At 35.1% G+C, this 19122-nt stretch overlaps 3 protein-coding genes across 3 annotated transcripts; 1 reads left to right on the forward strand and 2 right to left on the reverse strand.

Moving 5' to 3' along the window:
• Positions 1-262: 262 nt before the first annotated feature.
• LOC145897025 (protein fem-1 homolog C-like) lies at positions 263-8351 on the forward strand. Its single transcript, XM_082985181.1, has 9 exons — positions 263-398; positions 1506-1692; positions 1902-2094; positions 2273-2452; positions 2914-3120; positions 3391-3582; positions 3810-3969; positions 6040-6169; positions 6345-8351. Exons 1-9 carry the CDS (start codon positions 312-314, stop codon positions 7109-7111), a joined length of 2103 nt encoding a protein of 700 aa, XP_082841307.1. The 5' UTR covers positions 263-311; the 3' UTR covers positions 7112-8351.
• Positions 8352-8605: 254 nt separating this feature from the next.
• Positions 8606-13551, reverse strand: LOC145898655 (uncharacterized). The gene is made up of 11 exons (XM_082987195.1): positions 13478-13551; positions 13035-13124; positions 12717-12839; positions 12155-12211; positions 11703-11810; positions 11098-11259; positions 10751-10879; positions 10453-10509; positions 10006-10122; positions 9619-9732; positions 8606-9241 (listed from the first exon to the last, which is right to left on the reverse strand). Exons 2-11 carry the CDS (start codon positions 13071-13073, stop codon positions 9182-9184), a joined length of 966 nt encoding a protein of 321 aa, XP_082843321.1. The 5' UTR covers positions 13074-13124; positions 13478-13551; the 3' UTR covers positions 8606-9181.
• Positions 13552-13874: 323 nt separating this feature from the next.
• LOC145898852 (uncharacterized) lies at positions 13875-18995 on the reverse strand. The gene is made up of 11 exons (XM_082987488.1): positions 18946-18995; positions 18290-18382; positions 17983-18105; positions 17452-17508; positions 17007-17123; positions 16552-16713; positions 16084-16212; positions 15628-15684; positions 15147-15263; positions 14754-14867; positions 13875-14336 (listed from the first exon to the last, which is right to left on the reverse strand). The coding sequence occupies exons 2-11, from the start codon at positions 18326-18328 to the stop codon at positions 14277-14279; spliced, it is 975 nt and encodes a 324-aa protein (XP_082843614.1). The 5' UTR covers positions 18329-18382; positions 18946-18995; the 3' UTR covers positions 13875-14276.
• Positions 18996-19122: the final 127 nt, after the last annotated feature.

Raw genomic sequence — 19122 nt, forward strand, 5'->3', positions numbered from 1 at the left:
AATTATATCTGCTATGCGTTTTGAGACAAAGTGTAGCTAGAAAGAGTAGCAGTTGTTTTCTCAAGTAGTTGATCATGAATAACCTAAATATGACTTTAAAACACTACTTGGTGTATAATGTAACTAAATATATATGGAACAGCATCATTCAACACAGTATCTCAGACTTTAGCCTGACTTCCTCTTTAAGTGTTAATTTAATATTGGTACTGTAGTTTTTAGTGTTTGTTGTTTCAAACTTCCTTCTGTTAAAGGATTTTGCTTTACTCCAGGTACTTGTAACGAATTGTAAGTTTGTATTCCTTTGTAAAATGATTTGTGGAAATGACAAGGAAATTGGAAAACTTCAACTTACAATATTTAATGCAGCCAAAGAAGGGAAGCTGAAACAAATCAAAGTAAATCAAATATTTGTTGTGTTGTTTTGTTCTAAGAAAAAGCAATGGTTGTCCAACTCAGGGGTCTCAAACATGCGGTCCACCTGGGCTCTTTGTGTGGCCTGTGAAGCATTTTGCAAAATGTTGCTCGACATTAACTTAAATGTGTATTCCAAAGTAAAGATACAATGTTGTTAGGCAGTGGTTCCCAAAGTGGGCGCCAGCACCCCCCTGGGGGCGTTTGCGTTTGGACTGGGGGCGCTTGAGACAAATTGGGCGGTTGGGGGGCGTTTGGTGACATGGTAAATTTTCTCTTCTAGCGTAAGTCTGTGTTTCCCAACCGGTGGTATGTTTACCACTAGTGGTGTGGTATGCGACCACATTCAGGGTGGTACGCGAGCACTTTTCCGTAATATTCTTAGCTCTTACTTGGTGGAACGTGCGTGCAGCGCATTTACCACTCTTTCTAGTGGAAAAAGAAATCGTCTTAATATTGACAATTGGAGATACTTTTGTTTTTGTCCAACATGAAACCTGATTTTGAGAAATTGGTGTCATTGTACTAACCCATCGCATTAATTGACAAGCAACAAACAAATTCGTTGTGTTTTTTGTCTGTTCTGTTGGACGTTGTTAAATGAATAAGGTGTTTGGGGAAAAAAAAGTTTGAGAAACACTGTTGTAAGGCAAAAACAGCAACAGCCTTTTTTGGTGTGCATCAGCAATTTTTATGTCACTATGTGCCGGTGTTCCTTTGTTAGTTGGTCGTTCAAGATGACGGCAACTGATTTGTTTATTTTGCTATATTTCTGTTTGTTGGCCTATATAAAAGCACATAAATATGTAAACACGTCATTAATCTTTTAGGGCTTATATGTCTCTGATAAGATGAATTGAGACTAAATACAATTCATTCCGAAATATATTCATATCATGTAAAATGTTTGTTGTAATTCGGCCTTCAAAAGTTTTGATTTGATCATCAGGAAGGTTTGAGTTTGAGACTCCTGTAGTTGAAAAAGCCACATAATGAGTAATCAAAGAGATTAAAGCCAGTCATAAAATGTTTTTGATTACCTTTGCCGCCTTAAAATTAGGTTGGTGTTTTGAACTGGTCTGTATTTATAGAGTGCTCTTGCCAGTCTTCCACCATCAAAAGTAAAGGCGGTGACCTCAGCAAAAGTTGAGGGCTCGACCGCCTTGATCAGCGCCGCACGAGAGGGGCATGTCGACATAGTCCAGTATTTGATCACCAAGTGTCACACTGATTTACAACAATGCGGCTCTGTTATTTTCGATGGAGAAACTATAGAAGGTATTATGTATTACAAGTCACTATGTCATTACCGCACATGTTGGTGTTAAATTTTTGTATTTGTCAGTGGATGAAATAACAACATTTATGTCTCTTTAATCCAACCAACTTCAGTTTCCATTTAACATTGCATTTAATCATATCACACTGTATGAATAATAACGAGTGAATCACTGAAAGAAATAAGCCAACTATCTTGTGTGTTTCAGATGCACCCCCACTATGGTGTGCAGCAGCTGCTGGTCATTTCGCCGTGGTGAAGTGCCTTATACAACACAAAGCTGACCCAAACTGTACAACTCAAACAAACTCTACTCCAATGAGAGCAGCTTGTTTTGACGGGCACTTAGGGATCGTCAAATATTTACTAGAACACAAAGCCGACATTGAGATTGCAAACAGGTTTGTATTTTCACCAAACTTGTTTCAGCAACACATGAATGTACTTGAGCATTGTTGTTATTGAAACACACTTTATAATAAGCAGCAAAAGCTAATATTCTAACGATGGTTTTTATTTCTTCATCCTGTGACTGTGTTTTTCACACCAAAAACTCTTCACAAAGGAATTTTTTTTCAGACACCAGCACACTTGTTTGATGATTGCATGCTACAAAGGTCACAAAGAAATTGTCCAAACACTTCTGGAGGCTGGTGCAGACGTCAACAGATGTAGCATCAAGCGTAACACGGCCTTGCACGATTGTGCAGAAAACGGCTCAGTCGCAATTGCCAAACTTTTACTCAAATACAATGCCAAGTAAGTAATATGAAACTATTCAGTTTGGGTGAAAAGCATAATATGTTTGGTTTAAGGTGTCCAAGATATTGTGCTACTTTTTCACAAGCACTTTTTCACAAGTTTTATGTTAAATGTTGTGCACAAGCATGTGATACAAAAAAATTTTGCGAAACTTGTAAACATGGCAGACAATAATCAGTCTGAAGCAAAAAAAACTAACAAAAGCTACAAAATAGAAATCAGGAAATGAACTAAAGATATTATGCTATAAAATCATCACAATGGCATTGTCGGCTGTTTAAATATTTTTTGTCTATAAAACGTGTTTTGAATGTGATTTTGGTTAAAGTTGATTGATTACGATTGTTATTGCTAAATTGATACAGAGAATGAGTGCATTTGGTGCCATTTCTAAAAATTACCAAAACTTTAACCAGTACAAAAGTTTCTTTTAATGTTACAATGCATATCTTCCGCAGAATGCAGAAAGACAGTCATGGTATGACTCCACTAATGACGGCAGCAGTTGCTGGCCATGTACAACTGGCTGACTTCTTCGCTGCATTGCCCGGTACACCAGTTGTTGAAAAAATCAACGCCAACGAGCTTCTCGGGGCAACTTTCCTAGACAAAAAACATGACTTAAGCATGGCTTTTAATTTTTGGAAGAAAGCTTTAACACTCAGGTGCGGTAACTGTTCTTCAGAATTAAGGGAGTAAAGCCATTGTGTTGACTGGTTTTATAGCTAAATATATAAATACTGTTGTAACCATAAAACCATAAATTTAACATTTTGGCAGATGGTCTTGACATGATAACCTATTTTGTAAATTGATAGAGGTTATATTGGTAGCTGTGAGGCTGCTGATGCATCAAACCAAATTTTGCAAGCTGTTTTCACCATCTGGCTAATTTAAAGCCACACAAGTAATCGCTTTATATATACCGTAAACAGAGCGTGGTCAAATTTGCCATTGGAAAGTGATGCACGTGGCTCAATTCCTGCTTATGGAAATATCCATGAACCGAAATCAATGGAAGATTTAGAAGAATGTCGAGCTGACCCAGAAAAATCCAGAATGATTTCCCTTCTTATAAGAGAGAGAGTTCTTGGTCCCAGGCACCCGGACACATCTTACTATATTCGGTACGAACAGATAGTGCTATTTGCAATATTTGCAAAGTCAATATATGCCATATAAAGCAGTATGATCAATTGTAATGAAGTACAGTTGTTTTTGCATCCAAAAATATCCTCATGTACCTCCTAATTTGAATAATTTTGTTTAGTGCAGAACAGTCTTATTTAACATGTTGAAATACTATCAAATTGCTGGCATGACTGATTATAAATTAATTACTACATTTTAACAGATATCGTGGAGCGGTTTTTGCTGATTCTGGTAACTTTGAAAAGTGCATCGCTTTATGGATGTATGCCCTTGACATGCAAAGAAACAACCTTGAACCCCTTTACCCAATGACCTTGAGCAGTTTATTATCATTTGCAGAACTTTTCAGCTTTATGCAACAGGTGAGAGATGACACATATGTTACATATTTATAATGAGAGCTGTAGATAAGATAAAAATGTTATGTTTCACGTAAAAAAATGGCATATCAAATGATCATCATAGTTATCAGTTTAGCAATCACAACCATTGCTTTGTATTGTTCTGTTTTATTGTGCTGTTAAAAAGCTGTCGCAATTGGTATTACATCCATTGCAGCCAAATGAAAGGAAAGCAATATTGCTTGTAAACTACTGGTACGAAAGCCATTACCCTTTTATCTGCCTACCAGTTGTGCCGCATGTGAAAAATATTGGCAGAGTTCATTTGAAATCAATGCATTACTTGGCATCATACCTAATTCTGATTGCCGTCTGTGCAGTCTTACAATAGGCTTTTCAATACAATTGACACATCATGTAAAGCTTACCACGTACTGAGTGAGTAATCATGACATATTGCCATCATTTATTGCGTCGCTTACGTGCTTTTCATGAAAGATTTTATCGTGGTGCTTGATGCAAAGTTTGTGTTGTGGTTCAATTTATCTTGGTTTTCTCCCTTCTTGTTCCTGTTTAGAAGGTGTTTTGCCAACTTCTTTCACAAAAACGACTAACCTGTACACTATTGGGCCTTATTCTAACTTACATCAAACAGTAAAATAATTTTTTTTTATGCAGAAAGTCTACATTTAGCACCACCTAACATTATCCAACCATGTCATTTTTTTAAGATTTCAACAGCCAAGTTTTTACTCTTTATAGATAAAGACAAAGTATCATGGCATGGTTTAATTAACCTATGGAGATACTGATGGACGAGTTTAGCCTTTAAATTATACTTAACAACTTTTTAATGGGCACACACATTGTATATACATAGTTTGCTTGTGATTTTCTGTGAAGTAAACTTTATGTCTATCAGACAATTCTTTTGTCACCATAAAATTTAAATCATCACCTGATGTTTGATATAATTCACCACTTAGTGATGGAACTTGCTATGTAAGGTGGCCTCACTGGCTGTAGGTCTGTGGTCACCCAAAAAGCTAGTTTTTGTGAGAAAACCTGATATAAAGACAAATGTTAAGCTCACACGGTGATTTTTGTGCTGTCCTCATGTTTTTAGATAGTAAAAAGGCATCATATTTTTAATAAGAAAGGTGGACCAAATTGTTGTGTTGTAAGGAATGTATTACTTGCCGAGATATTAAACTAGGAATATTATGAAAAAGTTAAAATGTTATTCTCATGTTTGGGCAGGATTTATATATTTTTGTGTATTCAAAAAGGGCTTGGGTTTTGTACGTCAGAATAGTGATGTTGTTTTTTTAAATCGTTATAGTTAAAAATGACAACCATTTACATGGTAAGTTAATTTCATGTTGACATTACAAATTTTCCTACATGTTTGATGGATGGTTATGCTACGTGTTGGCCAGCGTTGTAGTACAAATATAGCTATTTCTCAGAACTATTAGGGAAAATACCCCAAATTTGGAGAACAATGGCCTGCTATGATTTTGAACAGGTTTAAAGCAGCATGTATTTCATAATTTGGACAAAACAAGATATTGAGTTGAAAATTTCCCCCAACACCTTCCAAAATAATTAAAATTTTTTGCACTTGTTTGCTTGCTTTTGTAACTGTCTTTGATAAGTTTTGTTCATTTAAAATGATTTTACCTATATTATATAACCACTGTTTGTTAGAAGTAAATTTGTATTGTTTAATGTTATCGCCACAAGCGGCAACCATGCATGATTCAAAACCGTGTGATTCACACCAAGAAACTGACTCCACCTCCCACGTGACAGTTCACTTGCCAGTGCATGGTTTCACACCAACAAATTGCCTAAAACTAAGTTTGTGACAATTAATTTAAATATTTCTTTTGTCATTTGCTGGGAAAATTAAATGCAAATTGAACCAAAATTAAGATTGGTCTTAGGTAGATTATGATTGTATAGACATTGCGTGTCACAATGAAGTTGAAATATGCATTACCCAAGGGCCAATGACATGTTAAGTAAAACTTGCACCTGAAATATATAAAGTTTTTGCCCAGATTCCTGAAACTTCCATGTTTTTAGGCACGTACCCACGACAACACCACTGTTCCAAAAGCAAAGCATGAACAGATCCTTGAGGTTTTGAAGAGGGCTGTAAGTGAAATTCTACTTGGTCATAAAGCCATGCTGGAGACAACAAACACAGAAAAAGGTTGGTTTCCAAATGTTAGAAACACATCTAAGCATTTAGAAGTCCATCATAATTCAATGTTTTTTACCAAACACTGTATGTTTAAAGAATATCTGCATCAAGATTCTCTACATGCCTTTAAGATTTCAGTGTAACAATTTACATTTGACAACAAAGTTTTTTCAACAATTTTTAGCAACTGACAAACCTATGACGCCCCAAAAGTCACCCCACCGGTCTCCAACAACTTCTGAAACACGTTTGCGATCAGCTTCCACAACCAGCACGTCAGCACCACCAAGTGGTGGAGTGCCCAGTCGCAGTCAATCTCACCGTCCTAATCCGGCAGTTTGTTGCTCCATGTGTGAGGCCAGCAACCAGCGAATCTACAGGGCCATGGTGATAACTCTCCACTTGACTGCACTGTCGGAAATTGTTCTCACAAAACAAAGCAATTTGACGGAAGAGCAACTTAAAAAGGGCCGCCACGAACGGGGAACGTTGCTTTATCAGCTCCGTGGAGTAAAGGATCATTGCGAAAGGACTCTTTTGCATTTAGCGTCATGTTCCCGTGCTTGCTCTCTTGGTCGTTATCCCGTCACACGCTTCCCTAATCACGAAATCGTGGATGTTCTTCTTCAATGTGGTTTTGACCCTGACTCGCAGGACAAGGACGGAAAGACTCCAATGCACTTAGCAGCAGAAACAGCTCAAAACTCCAAAATATGGACGGCAGCTGTAGATGTCATAAACCACTTACTTGCTGGGGGCGCACATATTGACTATGCAGACAAAAGTGGTAGCAGTGTCCCACACTTACTGGGCAAAGAGCTAATGCGCAAAGTTAATCCAGTCGCCCATCAGTCTTTGCAGTGTCTCTGTTCGCAAGTGATAAAGAAACATAACATGACCCTGAGTGGTAAATTACCACAATCTGTTATTGAGTACATCAACAAGCATTAAACCATGCTCAAACCAAGTGCTCATGTGCCTGTGTATTGAAAAACAAATATTTAACTTGGCTTTGAATACTGGGGTTTTAAAATGAAACTGAAGACAAATGTTAAGTGTGCAAAGTGGAAATACTAGTTTGCCATAATTTTTTTTATTTGTGCTCGCGTAAAGCATGTCCACCCCCTGCCGTTCTAGGTAGCACATATTTATCTGTACTTGGCACTATTATAGAAGCTACTGAATATCTATTATGCCCAGCGCTATCACACGTCACTCATAAAACCTTTTTGAGTTTTTAGTTGGTCATGACTTTCAAGTAATTTTGCTTCACATTTGGGGCTTACCTGTTGGCAATTTTCAATCACTTGTGTTCTAACTCTAAGATCAACACCTTTAAAAAGTTGGATTGAAAAAAGATTGTCTGAAATCATTTTGCATTTGTGAAAAAAATCATCAAGCAATAAATTTGAAGTACTTTTTTTTTGAATAATCTGTGTCTTGCCCTGGTTGGCTTTTTTAGGTATGGTTCTGGTAGGTGCTAATTTAATAGCAGTATTAGTGCAATTATTATGTGGGGTTTAGTCTATATATTTGGACAACCTCAAAACGCATCTGACATTTAAAAAAAGCTTCATTTTGAAAGTTTTCAAAAGAGTTATGGAGAAAAAGGGCACTCTATCCGGTTTGTGCGTTGCAGTTTATTTATGCCATGTTTTTACACTTTGCATAAAACGTTTCTTTTCGAGTGTTGAAAGTTCCAAGCAACTGCGAAATGCTTCCAGTGTATCATGCTTTCCGTGTGACTATGTGTGGATAATTTTCTTAGGACATTTATTTCCATAAACGCTTTTGACCCCACATACTGCCACATCGAATCAGTTCTGTTTAAAAGGTTACCATTTATTGCACTTCAAATTGCACAGTGAACTGTACCACACATGACTTGTTTAACGACCTCCATTTAATGAAAAACATGTAAATTATCCCACAATTTCATCAAACCCAACACAAAATTCCCCACCAACGGGGATAATGAATAATAGTTTTGTGCATGACATTCTGCCTAAATGCTCTTCTTTGCAAGCCAGCGCCTTCATAACCAAGCGTACCACGCTTGCAAATTTGTTTCCAGCTGGCAGCTTTTTGTGTAAATGAGTCCTTGTGTACCTACTTTGATCAACACTTTTCCTTCTTTATTAACGTTGTTCTTTTTGCCCGGTGTCACTTTAAACATGGATGAACTTGAAAATGTGTGACTAGTGCTAGATGTGTTGACAGTAAAGAGTAAACCAACTACATTCATTTATCTAAGACAGCTCATGTTAGTTTCGTGTTTTACTAGACACCATACAAGTCACCAAGACTGTAATATGAGAAATATTTGTATTGTTCTGGGTATTATGTTTTAAATATACACCAGAAAGCAACAATGCTGGCCCGGTATACCATTTACTTGTTGGACTGACACTGTCCCTGCATTATAAAAATTCTTTTGTTACACTTTTGATTTAGATTTATTGATATCTGTTAGCAAACACAGAACACAATTATTCACGATCAACATTTGCATTGCTAAGCTTTACAGAAACATATGCATACAAGAAAAAGGTGTACAGTTAAATGGATGGACTAACAAAACAAAGTTGTTTTGCAAACACAAGATGACATGCTATTATTACAATGGTATAAACAGTTACTTACCAGATTAAATTTCTTGCGGACTTTGCAATAATTAGGTATATGGTGGCAAAGGCACTAGTGTAGGGTTGCTAGACTCAACATGGTCAACCATTGTTTCAAAACTTTTTGATTCGAAAATTCCTTAACTAGAATACTTGGTGTTGTGGCATACAAACACATCTTTTAAAAATCAAAGATGGGATGTATAAAGTGTACATTACCACATGGTTTTAGCTTAGTCATAAAAAGTGAACAAACTCAAATGTAAATTTTCCATTTTATGTTGCTTTGTACAAAATGAAAACACGTGATTGCAGATTGAAACAAAACGTCAAGGATATTTTGCACAAAAACACACATAATCAGGTTTTAATTATTTTGGTATTACTAAATCCTTCTTTATGCAGTTGTAAGATGCTCTTTCATCTTTTCCTGGTAATTCTGCGTGTAGTACTTGATCTAAAAAGGGGAAAGTTACTTTATGTTGTAAAAATGTTATAATTGGTTGGTTTTTAATGATATGTTGCTGGGCCTTTTTACAAACAAGTAAAGCTGAAGATTTAAAAAGCTTTATGATGAAACTTCATGTTAAAAACACAATCAAAAACACGCGAACATAAATCACAGTTTTGTAAATTTGTAAACAGACAAAATAGCCCATATAGTTGACGTGAAATTCAATTGCAAACGTTTCGATCATATTTACAATCATTGTTGAAGCATATTGTCTCTCCTATAAATGATCTGAAACAGTTGCTGGCACTTTTTCTCAATGAGTTTGACACAATTTAAAAGAATACTTCTGCCACAGTCCAAAGTTAGAACAAACATGTTACCTTTGACATCATCTCATCACTCATCTTTCCAAATGTCACAGCTATGTAGATTGACAATGCAAGTTGAAATACCGCACATATCGCTATCAACATATGAAGTTGGAATGTTGTGGCCTGGAAAGTTCAACAGACTGGAAATTACTCAAAGCTTCTTATTCAGTGTATGAAGCAGTAATATACCAAGCTATCAATGACTAATGTTCACAGATAACACTGGATTCAACATTCAATTAATAAGATCCTCTATAGGCACAAATGTTAGGCTAGCACCGTCACTTCAAGAAATTAGCAAGATTGCTTTTTCCTTATGTTACTAAAATCAGTTAATTTAGTGGAACATGTCTCCACGTTAAACAACATCATCAAACTATTGAATAATAACTTAACCATTTGTGGATATTGATCCTGATACATAAGACACTGAACTGCAGCTCCCACTTCAACCCCAAGCTGACAAGTGGCAAAAAAACTTCCAATGATTCCAAATGCAAAGGTGGCTGTTGTCTGTGGTGAAAAAGTAAAAGCGTTTAGCAATACCACTGCAGTGGCATCCCACTATTGAAAAAAGTTATTACATTTTATCTTGTATAACTTACAAATTAACAATAGCCTTGTCAGGGAAAATAGATTACATATTAACAACATTAAGACTGAACACTACACAACTTAGGATAAAATGTAAAATCCAAGTTTTTAAAATAGGCTTAAAAATGTGACATAACAAGTAGGTATTTTCTTCATAATTGATGACTATTTCGACAGGCTGTCCAACATGTGTCACTATGTAAATAAAAATGGAATTTCCCTCATAAACACATCTGTCTCTGTACATACCATGCCGTTGGCCTCAACTTGAAGAGACTTGTAGCACAATGCACCAGCAACTATGCACTAAAAATCAAAAAAAATTATACTTTTCGGCAGCTAACTGTTGCATAAACAACAGGTGTTATACTCAGTTATTTAAAAATTGTGTTAAAGTTTAGTAGCGTAATACAATGCTGTATGATTATCAAGGATCCTTGCCCAATGTAACTTTATTAAAGATTTTCTTCGCAGAAAACTTTTTGAACTAGGGCAATACCACATAAATGTAAACGACAGATCTTCACCAAATCTATGTGTTAATTACCAAGACACTGCACCAGATCCCAGCACCAACTCTTGCTAAGTAGGTCATATCGTAAGGTTGCCCATATGCAATGGACACAGCAGGAATTGAAAGTATTATTGCCAGTACACTGATCTTGACAAGAGTGGCCTGCATGCAAGTACAATACAAGAAGGTTTTTGGATTGCTAAAAAGGTCATATGCATGTTAAATTACCGGACAGGCTATTAATAAAATATTTTTTTACTTAATATTATTTCATTTGGTTTCAAATTTTGGTAAATAACAAAGTGGAGGGGGGAGGAAATGGTATTCAAACTTTATGCAATGTATATGTAAATACAATTGTGCCAAAACTTTAAAATTACTCCTGTGTCTGAGGATATTGCCATTTCAGCTTTGACCCCCTGAATCCTTCGTGTTGTCTTGGATTGCTTATAGTGAATACCAAACTTGATTGCCATGTGAAGACATAGGATAAAGAACACAGAACCAAGAACAAGATTGACTGAAGTGGGCATGCATCCCCTCTAAAATTAACAATGAAAAAGTTTTAATATCACGAAATCAACCTGACCAGCCACACTTCTTTGGCATGTCACAAGTGAAATTTCAATTTCAAATATTACTATGACAACTTTGTGTAAACGCTTCTAGTTATAGTTTGTTATAGTAATATTTGAAATTGCCCTCTAAAATTATAAAGAGATACATTTCACCCAGAATGTAACAGCTGCACTACAAAAATTTAGTGACCACAGTGTTGCTTGTTCTTGGTTTAGAAACAACTCCCAACACAACGTTAACCCATAAATCTATTCAGAAACATAAATAAAGTGCATGGCTAAAATCAACAACAATAGTATTTATTTCTGACTTGGCCCCTAAAATTCAGCAACAAGTTTTAATTTGATAGTAACAGGAATTTCAGCAGACATATTCTCTCACTTTGGGCACATTTTGACATACTTACAGTATAATCACCAGTGACAAGAAGATAATACAGAGTGTAGAGCTCAATTGAGAGTGCCAAGGTAATAAACAGAGTTGCAATCCAAGATGTTAACATTGTCCAAAAAAACTGGAAATTCAAAAACAATGACACGAAGTTAAGTAATTGGAGGATTTTATGAATTTAAATTTGTATTAGGGAAAAATATGTTACTTTTGATGATGGAAATATTTATTGAAAACTTTGGTTGTGCTTAAAATTTTCCTTCTGTAAGACATTTTTCGCACACTTAATGGAGACTTTCCAAGGTGTTTCCTTTTCAAAAGCACCAGTGTTCTTTTAAAGCAAGGAAGCAAAGCATTTAATCAATCAAAACCTCTGCCCAGTAAGTATTTACAAAGCCGCAGGAAGAAGTCAAACAGAACTATCCTGAAACACAATGGCTTTATTATTGTCATGAACACAAAACCAACCTTTTGGTAAGTGGGCTTTTCGTTGGTGGTGACGACCATGAATCCTGCAGCTATCGGCTGTAAAACATTAATATTTGTCACTGTTGAAACAGCCAATGGTAAACTCATGGTTTATGGTGTAGTTAAACACAAGCAAAACACTTCATGGGAAATCCAAACACAACTCGGCAGTAATTTAGGTGCACAAGTTCAAATTTTGGTTGTGTCAAAAACAACTTTTTTATTAAATCCTTGATTGGTAAAAAAAATTCAAATTATATATCACAAATATAACAACTTGATTCAAACTGAAATACAGTTTCTGGTTGGTTTTGATTTCATTGAAACAAAAAACATTATCGTTTCTACTGATCACCAATATTCTGTACAAACTAAATTAAATTTCAAAAACCAGTTTCACCTGATGAGACAAACAGGTATACCCAATAAATTTGAATTTACTCGCTTATCTCTTTCACATAAATATTTAACTGAATGTGGGGTCTGCAACCAGCAAACAGGTTCAATTAAAAAGACAGACTGGCTCACCAATAAATCGAACTTATCTGTACTTTTAACTTACAAGCACACTGCACCATATTTCTGGTGCCAACTTCTTCTCCAGGTAAGGGATTGAGCATCCATCAGATGTTTTTGATATAATTCCAAAGACAAACCACATGATAGGTAATGCAAATAACATACCCTGCAGCATAATAGTGTTTAAAATTTCACAGGTAATTTGATGTAACCTGCCATACAATGCAGATTTGATCAATTGAAAACAAACCAGGTCATGTCTGGTGAAAATGTAGTAATGTTAGCCATTAAACATTTAATTTTTAGTCAATAAAAAATAATAAAAAAAATAATTATATATATATATAAGTTGTTTTCTTACTCCAATCAATCTGTTGCAAAAGGTGGTTTGAAAAGTCATCTTGGTTTCTTGTTAATGCAGCAGAAAAACAATCTTTTTATGTTTTTTTATCTGTAAAAATGCAATTTTATGCCATTTTTTTTTGTATTTTTAGTGACAAATAATTTACAATTTAAAAAAAAATGGAAACTGTACATGCCAACTTAAAACCTTTTTTATTTATAACAACATTAATATTAACATGCCAATTTTCTTTAACAAACTGATTCGTGTGTGAATAAAAGTTAATTATCGAATGTAAATAGCATGTTTTAGAACAAAAATTTAACCAAGATACTTGTTCTAAACGTAACATTCTTTATCTTCACGCGTCTAAACCAACAATAATTAACGTTGTTGTAGCAGAGAACGCCGACAACAAGGGCAAAGTTAAAGCAACGAGCTTATTTATCACTTAAACCGACCTTTGCTTGCGGAAATCTTGTGTGCGCTTTTAGGTCGCGCTGCCTTTTGTTCAATTGTTTACTTCCTGACAAGGCTGCCCGTACTGGGGGAATACCCGATCCGCCACCAAGTATTTATTTGCTTCGAAGACTCCATTAGGGTAAACTGTGGATGCGGTTTGACTCAACATGGAAAATCCCTTTCAAACTGTGTAGTGTGTTTTGATGAATAATTGTTTAACGTGGTAATGTCATCTCCTCCAGGGCATTCTATTGCAACATGGGTTTGTGTGCACTGCTGTTCCGTTCCGTTTTTGCTTGTAATTTAATTACACATAAATATATACCCCAAGACAGTTTTGCATTTCATGATCTATGCAAGCGCACTATCCATACACGAGCTATAATGAACTTATAAGATGCAGACATGTTTAATTTTCACGAAAACATTGTTTTTTATAAAGATCGCCACCACACAATGGAACATTTACAGCAATGCTGTGAGCTCAATGCAAAATCTTCATTATCAACATCAGCAGATCAAATATATAGAGCACACTATTAATCACACAGACTTTCTTCACAAACTGGGAAAATACAGATTTGTGAGCAATAAAGTAAACTGCAACTCATGGTTTTAGCTCAGTCATGATAAGTGCAGTGCAATAAAATAGCACAAGCCCAACTTTAAATTTTGCATTTTATGTTGCTTTGTACAAAATGAAAACACACCATTGCAGAATGAACAAAATTTAAGGAGATTTTGCACCAAAACGCATATAATCAGGTTTTAATTATTTTGGTGTTACGAAATGCTTCTTTATGCAGTTGTAAGATGCTCTTTCATCTTTTCGCGATAGTTCCTCATGTAGTACTTGATCTAAAGATAGAGGAACCAATGCTGTTACTTTATGATTTTCAACAAGTTATAATGGTTTAGTTTCTTACAATATGCTGCTTTGCTTTTTTGCTAACAGGTAAAGCTGAAGATTTCAAAAAATGCCTCAAAATGAAATTTATGTTTGAAACTAAACTAAAACATAAAAACATAAATCACAGTTTTGTAAATCTTGGAAGAGACAAAATAGTCCATACAGCTGATGTGAAATTCATTTGCAAATGTTCCGATTCTTTTTGCAATTATTCTCAATGCATTTTCACATCAGCTTTGTGGACTTTATCAATAGTCGTAAAAATAATGTGAAACGGCACTTTTCTCAATTAGTTTGATACAATTTGAAAAATGCAGTGCAAGAATAATCAAGGCCATAGCTCAAAGATGGAACAAACATGTTACCTTTGACATCATCTCATCACTCATCTTTCCAAATGTCACAGCTATGTAGATTGACAATGCAAGTTGAAATACCGCACATATCGCTATCAACATATGAAGTTGGAATGTTGTGGCCTGGAAAGTTCAACAGACTGGAAATTACTCAAAGCTTCTTATTCAGTGTCTGGAGCAGTAATTTACCAAGCTATCGATGACAATTTTATTCAGAGATTAAACTTGTTTCAACGATCTAATTATTAAGATCCTGTATAGGCACAAATGTTAGATTAGCGCTGTAGCTTCAAGAAATTAGCAAGATTGCTTTCCAACCCTTATGTTACTAAAATCAGTTAATTTAGTGAAACATGTCTCTATGTTAAACAACATCATCAAACTATTGAATAATAACTTAACCATTTGTGGATATTGATCCTGATACATGAGACACTGAACTGCAGCTCCCACTTCAACCCCAAGCTGACATGTGGCAAAAAAACTTCCAATGATTCCAAATGCAAAGGTGGCTGTTGTCTGTGGTGAAAAAGTAAAAGCGTTTAGAAATACCATTGGAGTGGCAATTATTATTAAAAAGTCATTTTTGACTGGCATCTTACTACATATTACAAAGGTAACGCAAATTAACTTGGTTTCCATAACATTGTCAGGGGATTTCCAACATTATGTATGAATATTAAACAAATTGGCATCTAGTATGAAATGTAAGTGCTTAAAATAGGCTTTAAAATGTGAAACAGCAAGCGTGTATTTTCTTAACAATCGCTAGGCTATTTCGACAGTGTGCAAACACAAATAAATGGCTGTTATTGGGAGACATGTGTCACTATGTAAATGAAAATGGAATTTCCCTCATAAATACATCTGTCTCTATACATACCATGGCATTGGTTTCTGCTTGAAGAGACTTGTAGCACAATGCACCAGCAACTATGCACTAAAAATTAGAAACAAGTTACACTTTTTTACAGCTAAACAGGTAACTGTTATACAAGCAGTATTTGATGTCATTTCCAAATAGTACCATCTGTATAAAACATTTGTAATGTCAATACAACACCATATAATTATCAAGGTTAATTGCCCTGCATCACTTTGGGTTTATGAATATTCAATTAAATTATATTCAGTTTATTTTCATCATAATCCGATAAAATAAAAAGCCGAACAGTAAAACAAAATAAATGAACCAGTTAGGATTAGATGAAAGGACGGTAGAAACCTCAATTGGTTGTTGATTAAGTAAGAGAACCTAACAATGCTCTAGCAAATGCTTTTCATACCAGGGCACATAAATGCAAATGGCAGATCTTGACCAAATCTATGTGTTATTTACCATCACACTGCACCACATCCCAGCACCAACTCTTGCTAGGTAGGTCATATCGTAAGGTTGCCCATAGGCAATATACACAGCAGGGATTGAAAGTATTATTGCCAGTACACTGATCTTGACGAGAGTGGCCTGCATGCAAAAAGAGCAAAACAAAGTTGCTGGTATTGTAAAAATGCTCTTTTTTTGTGTTGAATCACCAGACCATGACAAAATAATATTATCACCAAATACTGCAAAATTTTATCTGGTTCAAAATTCTGAAAGACTCATTTCAACTAAACAAACTTTATGCATAATAAAAAAATCAGTATATTTTTAACAAAAAATTGATGTAATACAAATAATAAACTGTTTCATTGTTGATAGGTAACTATTTAATGCAGAATCCATACCAAAATTACATGCAATGTGTGTTGGCACTAGTTATACACAAACAGTAAATACAAATGTATTTAAAATATAAATTACTCCGGTGTCTGGGGATACTGCTGTTTCAGCTTTAACCCCCAGAGTCTTTTGTGTTGTCCTGGCTTGCTCATAGTGCATCCCATACTTGATTGCACTGTAAAGGCTAAGGATTAGGAACAACAAACCCAGAGAAAGATTGAATGAAGAGAATATGTATTCACTCTGAAATTTAAAGAGATACATTTCACTATAAATACAAAATAGAAATTAATACAACAGAATGACTGACACATCTTGTGGATTTAGGAGGGATTACAGACATAACTTTTCATTAATGGAAATTTGAAGCAACATCAATGCAAAACTTATGAGTAAATATCAAGAACAATAATGCACTAAATTCTGTATGAGGCAGTAAATTATAACACTAGGTTTTGATAAATTAAATAAAAGAAATACCAACAGAAATTTTTGAAATTGGGCTTTAAATTGCATTAAAGTCGGAAGATACTTACAGTATAATCACCAGTAGGAAGACTGAAAAGAAGATAATACAGGGTATAAAACTCAATTGCGAGTGCCAAGATAATAAACAAAGTTGCAATCCAAGATGTTAACATCGTCCAAAAAAACTAGAAATTCAAAAACATTGACACAAAGTTAAGTAAAAACTGTAGGATTTTATAAATTTAAATTATCATTGAGAAAAAAATTGTTACTTTTCATGATGGTAATGTTTATTAGCAACATTGTGCTTAAAATTTTTCATTTTCACAGCGTTTTTTTTTTGCACATTTAATGAAAACCTTTTCAAAAAGCACTCTTTTGAAGCAAGGGTGCAAAGCATTGAATCAATCATCACCTCTGCCTATTAAATATTTACCAAAGCCACAGGAAGAAGTCAAACAGAACTATCCCGAAACACAATTGCTTTATTATTGTCATAAACACAAAACCAACCTTTTGGTAAGTGGGCTTTTCGTTGGTGGTGATAACCATCATTCCCGCAGCCATGGGCTGTAAAACATTAATATTTGTCACTGTTGAAACAGCCAATGGTAAACTCATGGTTTATGGTGTAGTTAAACACAAGCAAAACACTTCATGGGAAATCCAAACACAACTTGGCAGTAATTCAGGTGCACATCTTTTGAGTTTTGGTTGCATGCATGAAGTTACACTTTTAGTAAAACCAACTTTTTTATAAATCCAATACTTTTAAATAGTAAAACTTTAATAATATTAAAATAATAGCAGCTTGTAGTTAAAGCTGACACAAAGTTCCAGGTTAGTTGCAATTTTATTGAAATAAAAAATTACTCTTTCTACTGATTGCCAATACCAGTGGTGTTTATGTGGAATGCCCTTAAAGTTTTGAAAATTTATCACATTTTAATAAATTTCAAACTAAATGTGGGGTCTGCAACCAGCAAACAGGCAAGACAAACTGGCACGCCAACGAATTAAATAAAATCTTTACTTTTAACTTACAAGGACACTGCACCATATTTCTGGTGTCACCTTCTCTTCAATGTTGGGGAACGAGCACTCGCAAGATGTTTTTGATAAAATGCCAACGACAAACCACATCACTGGCAATAAAAATAATGCAGCCTGCAAGAAAATGGTGTTCATAATGTTACAGTCAATTTGCTGTAACCTGTCACAAAGTATGGATTTGATCAACCAAAAACAGACTTCACAACAAAATGGTCAATGTAAGCCATTGAAAACAATTATGTTGTTTCTGTCAGTAAAATTATCAAAAAATACACATATAAAAATCTAATTTTCATACTCCAATCATTTTGTTGCAAAAGGTGGTTTGAAAAGTCATCTTGGTTTCTTGTTAATACAGCAGAAAAACAATCTTTTTTTGTGTGTTTTTAATCTGTAAAAATGCAATTTACAACAAAAATATTTTGCAAATTGATATACATATCAGAGCTGCAGACAGGGTGTATACATGCACTGTTTCGACCTGTAAGGTCTCGTCAGTGCAGCTGTTGACTGTGGCACTGTGGTAGCTTTTACACTAGCGGAAACACTAATTTCAACTTTGTGGTACGTTTTGGTCAACGTTGATCCGTTGGGTACCCTATACTAGGCACCAAACAACAGAGGCGGCCCCACTGTGGATATAAATATAGATTACTTCTTTTTTCTTGAAAAAATGCCTAATAAAAGCTTCATGCCTAATAAAAGCTTTTTTTGTCAAGAATAGCAATACTAAAACGTCAAACCTGATCAACAAACTAAGTTAAGTGTTTAATTATCAATGTAAATAGTAGAATATTTTGGGGCAAATATTTTAGCCATGCATGCATCAGCCAGCCTATTGTAACTTGTAAACTTAATTTTCTAAACCAACATTAATTCACGCTGCAGTACCAACAAGCAACGACAACAAGGGCAAAATCAAAACAGGCGAGCTTATTTATTACTCAAATCGACCTTTGCGTGCGGAAATCTTGTGCACGCTCTTCGGTCGCGCTGCCTTTTATTCGATTGTTTACTTCCTGACAAGGCTGTCCGCACTGGGGGAATACCCCAACCCGACAATCAAGTATTTATTTATTGAAAGAAAACTTCTGGATGTCGTTTGACGCAACGCGATGGAAATCCCGATCA

This window comes from Ascidia mentula, chromosome 4 (assembly GCF_947561715.1).
Source record: "Ascidia mentula chromosome 4, kaAscMent1.1, whole genome shotgun sequence".
Classification (NCBI taxonomy): domain Eukaryota; kingdom Metazoa; phylum Chordata; class Ascidiacea; order Phlebobranchia; family Ascidiidae; genus Ascidia; species Ascidia mentula.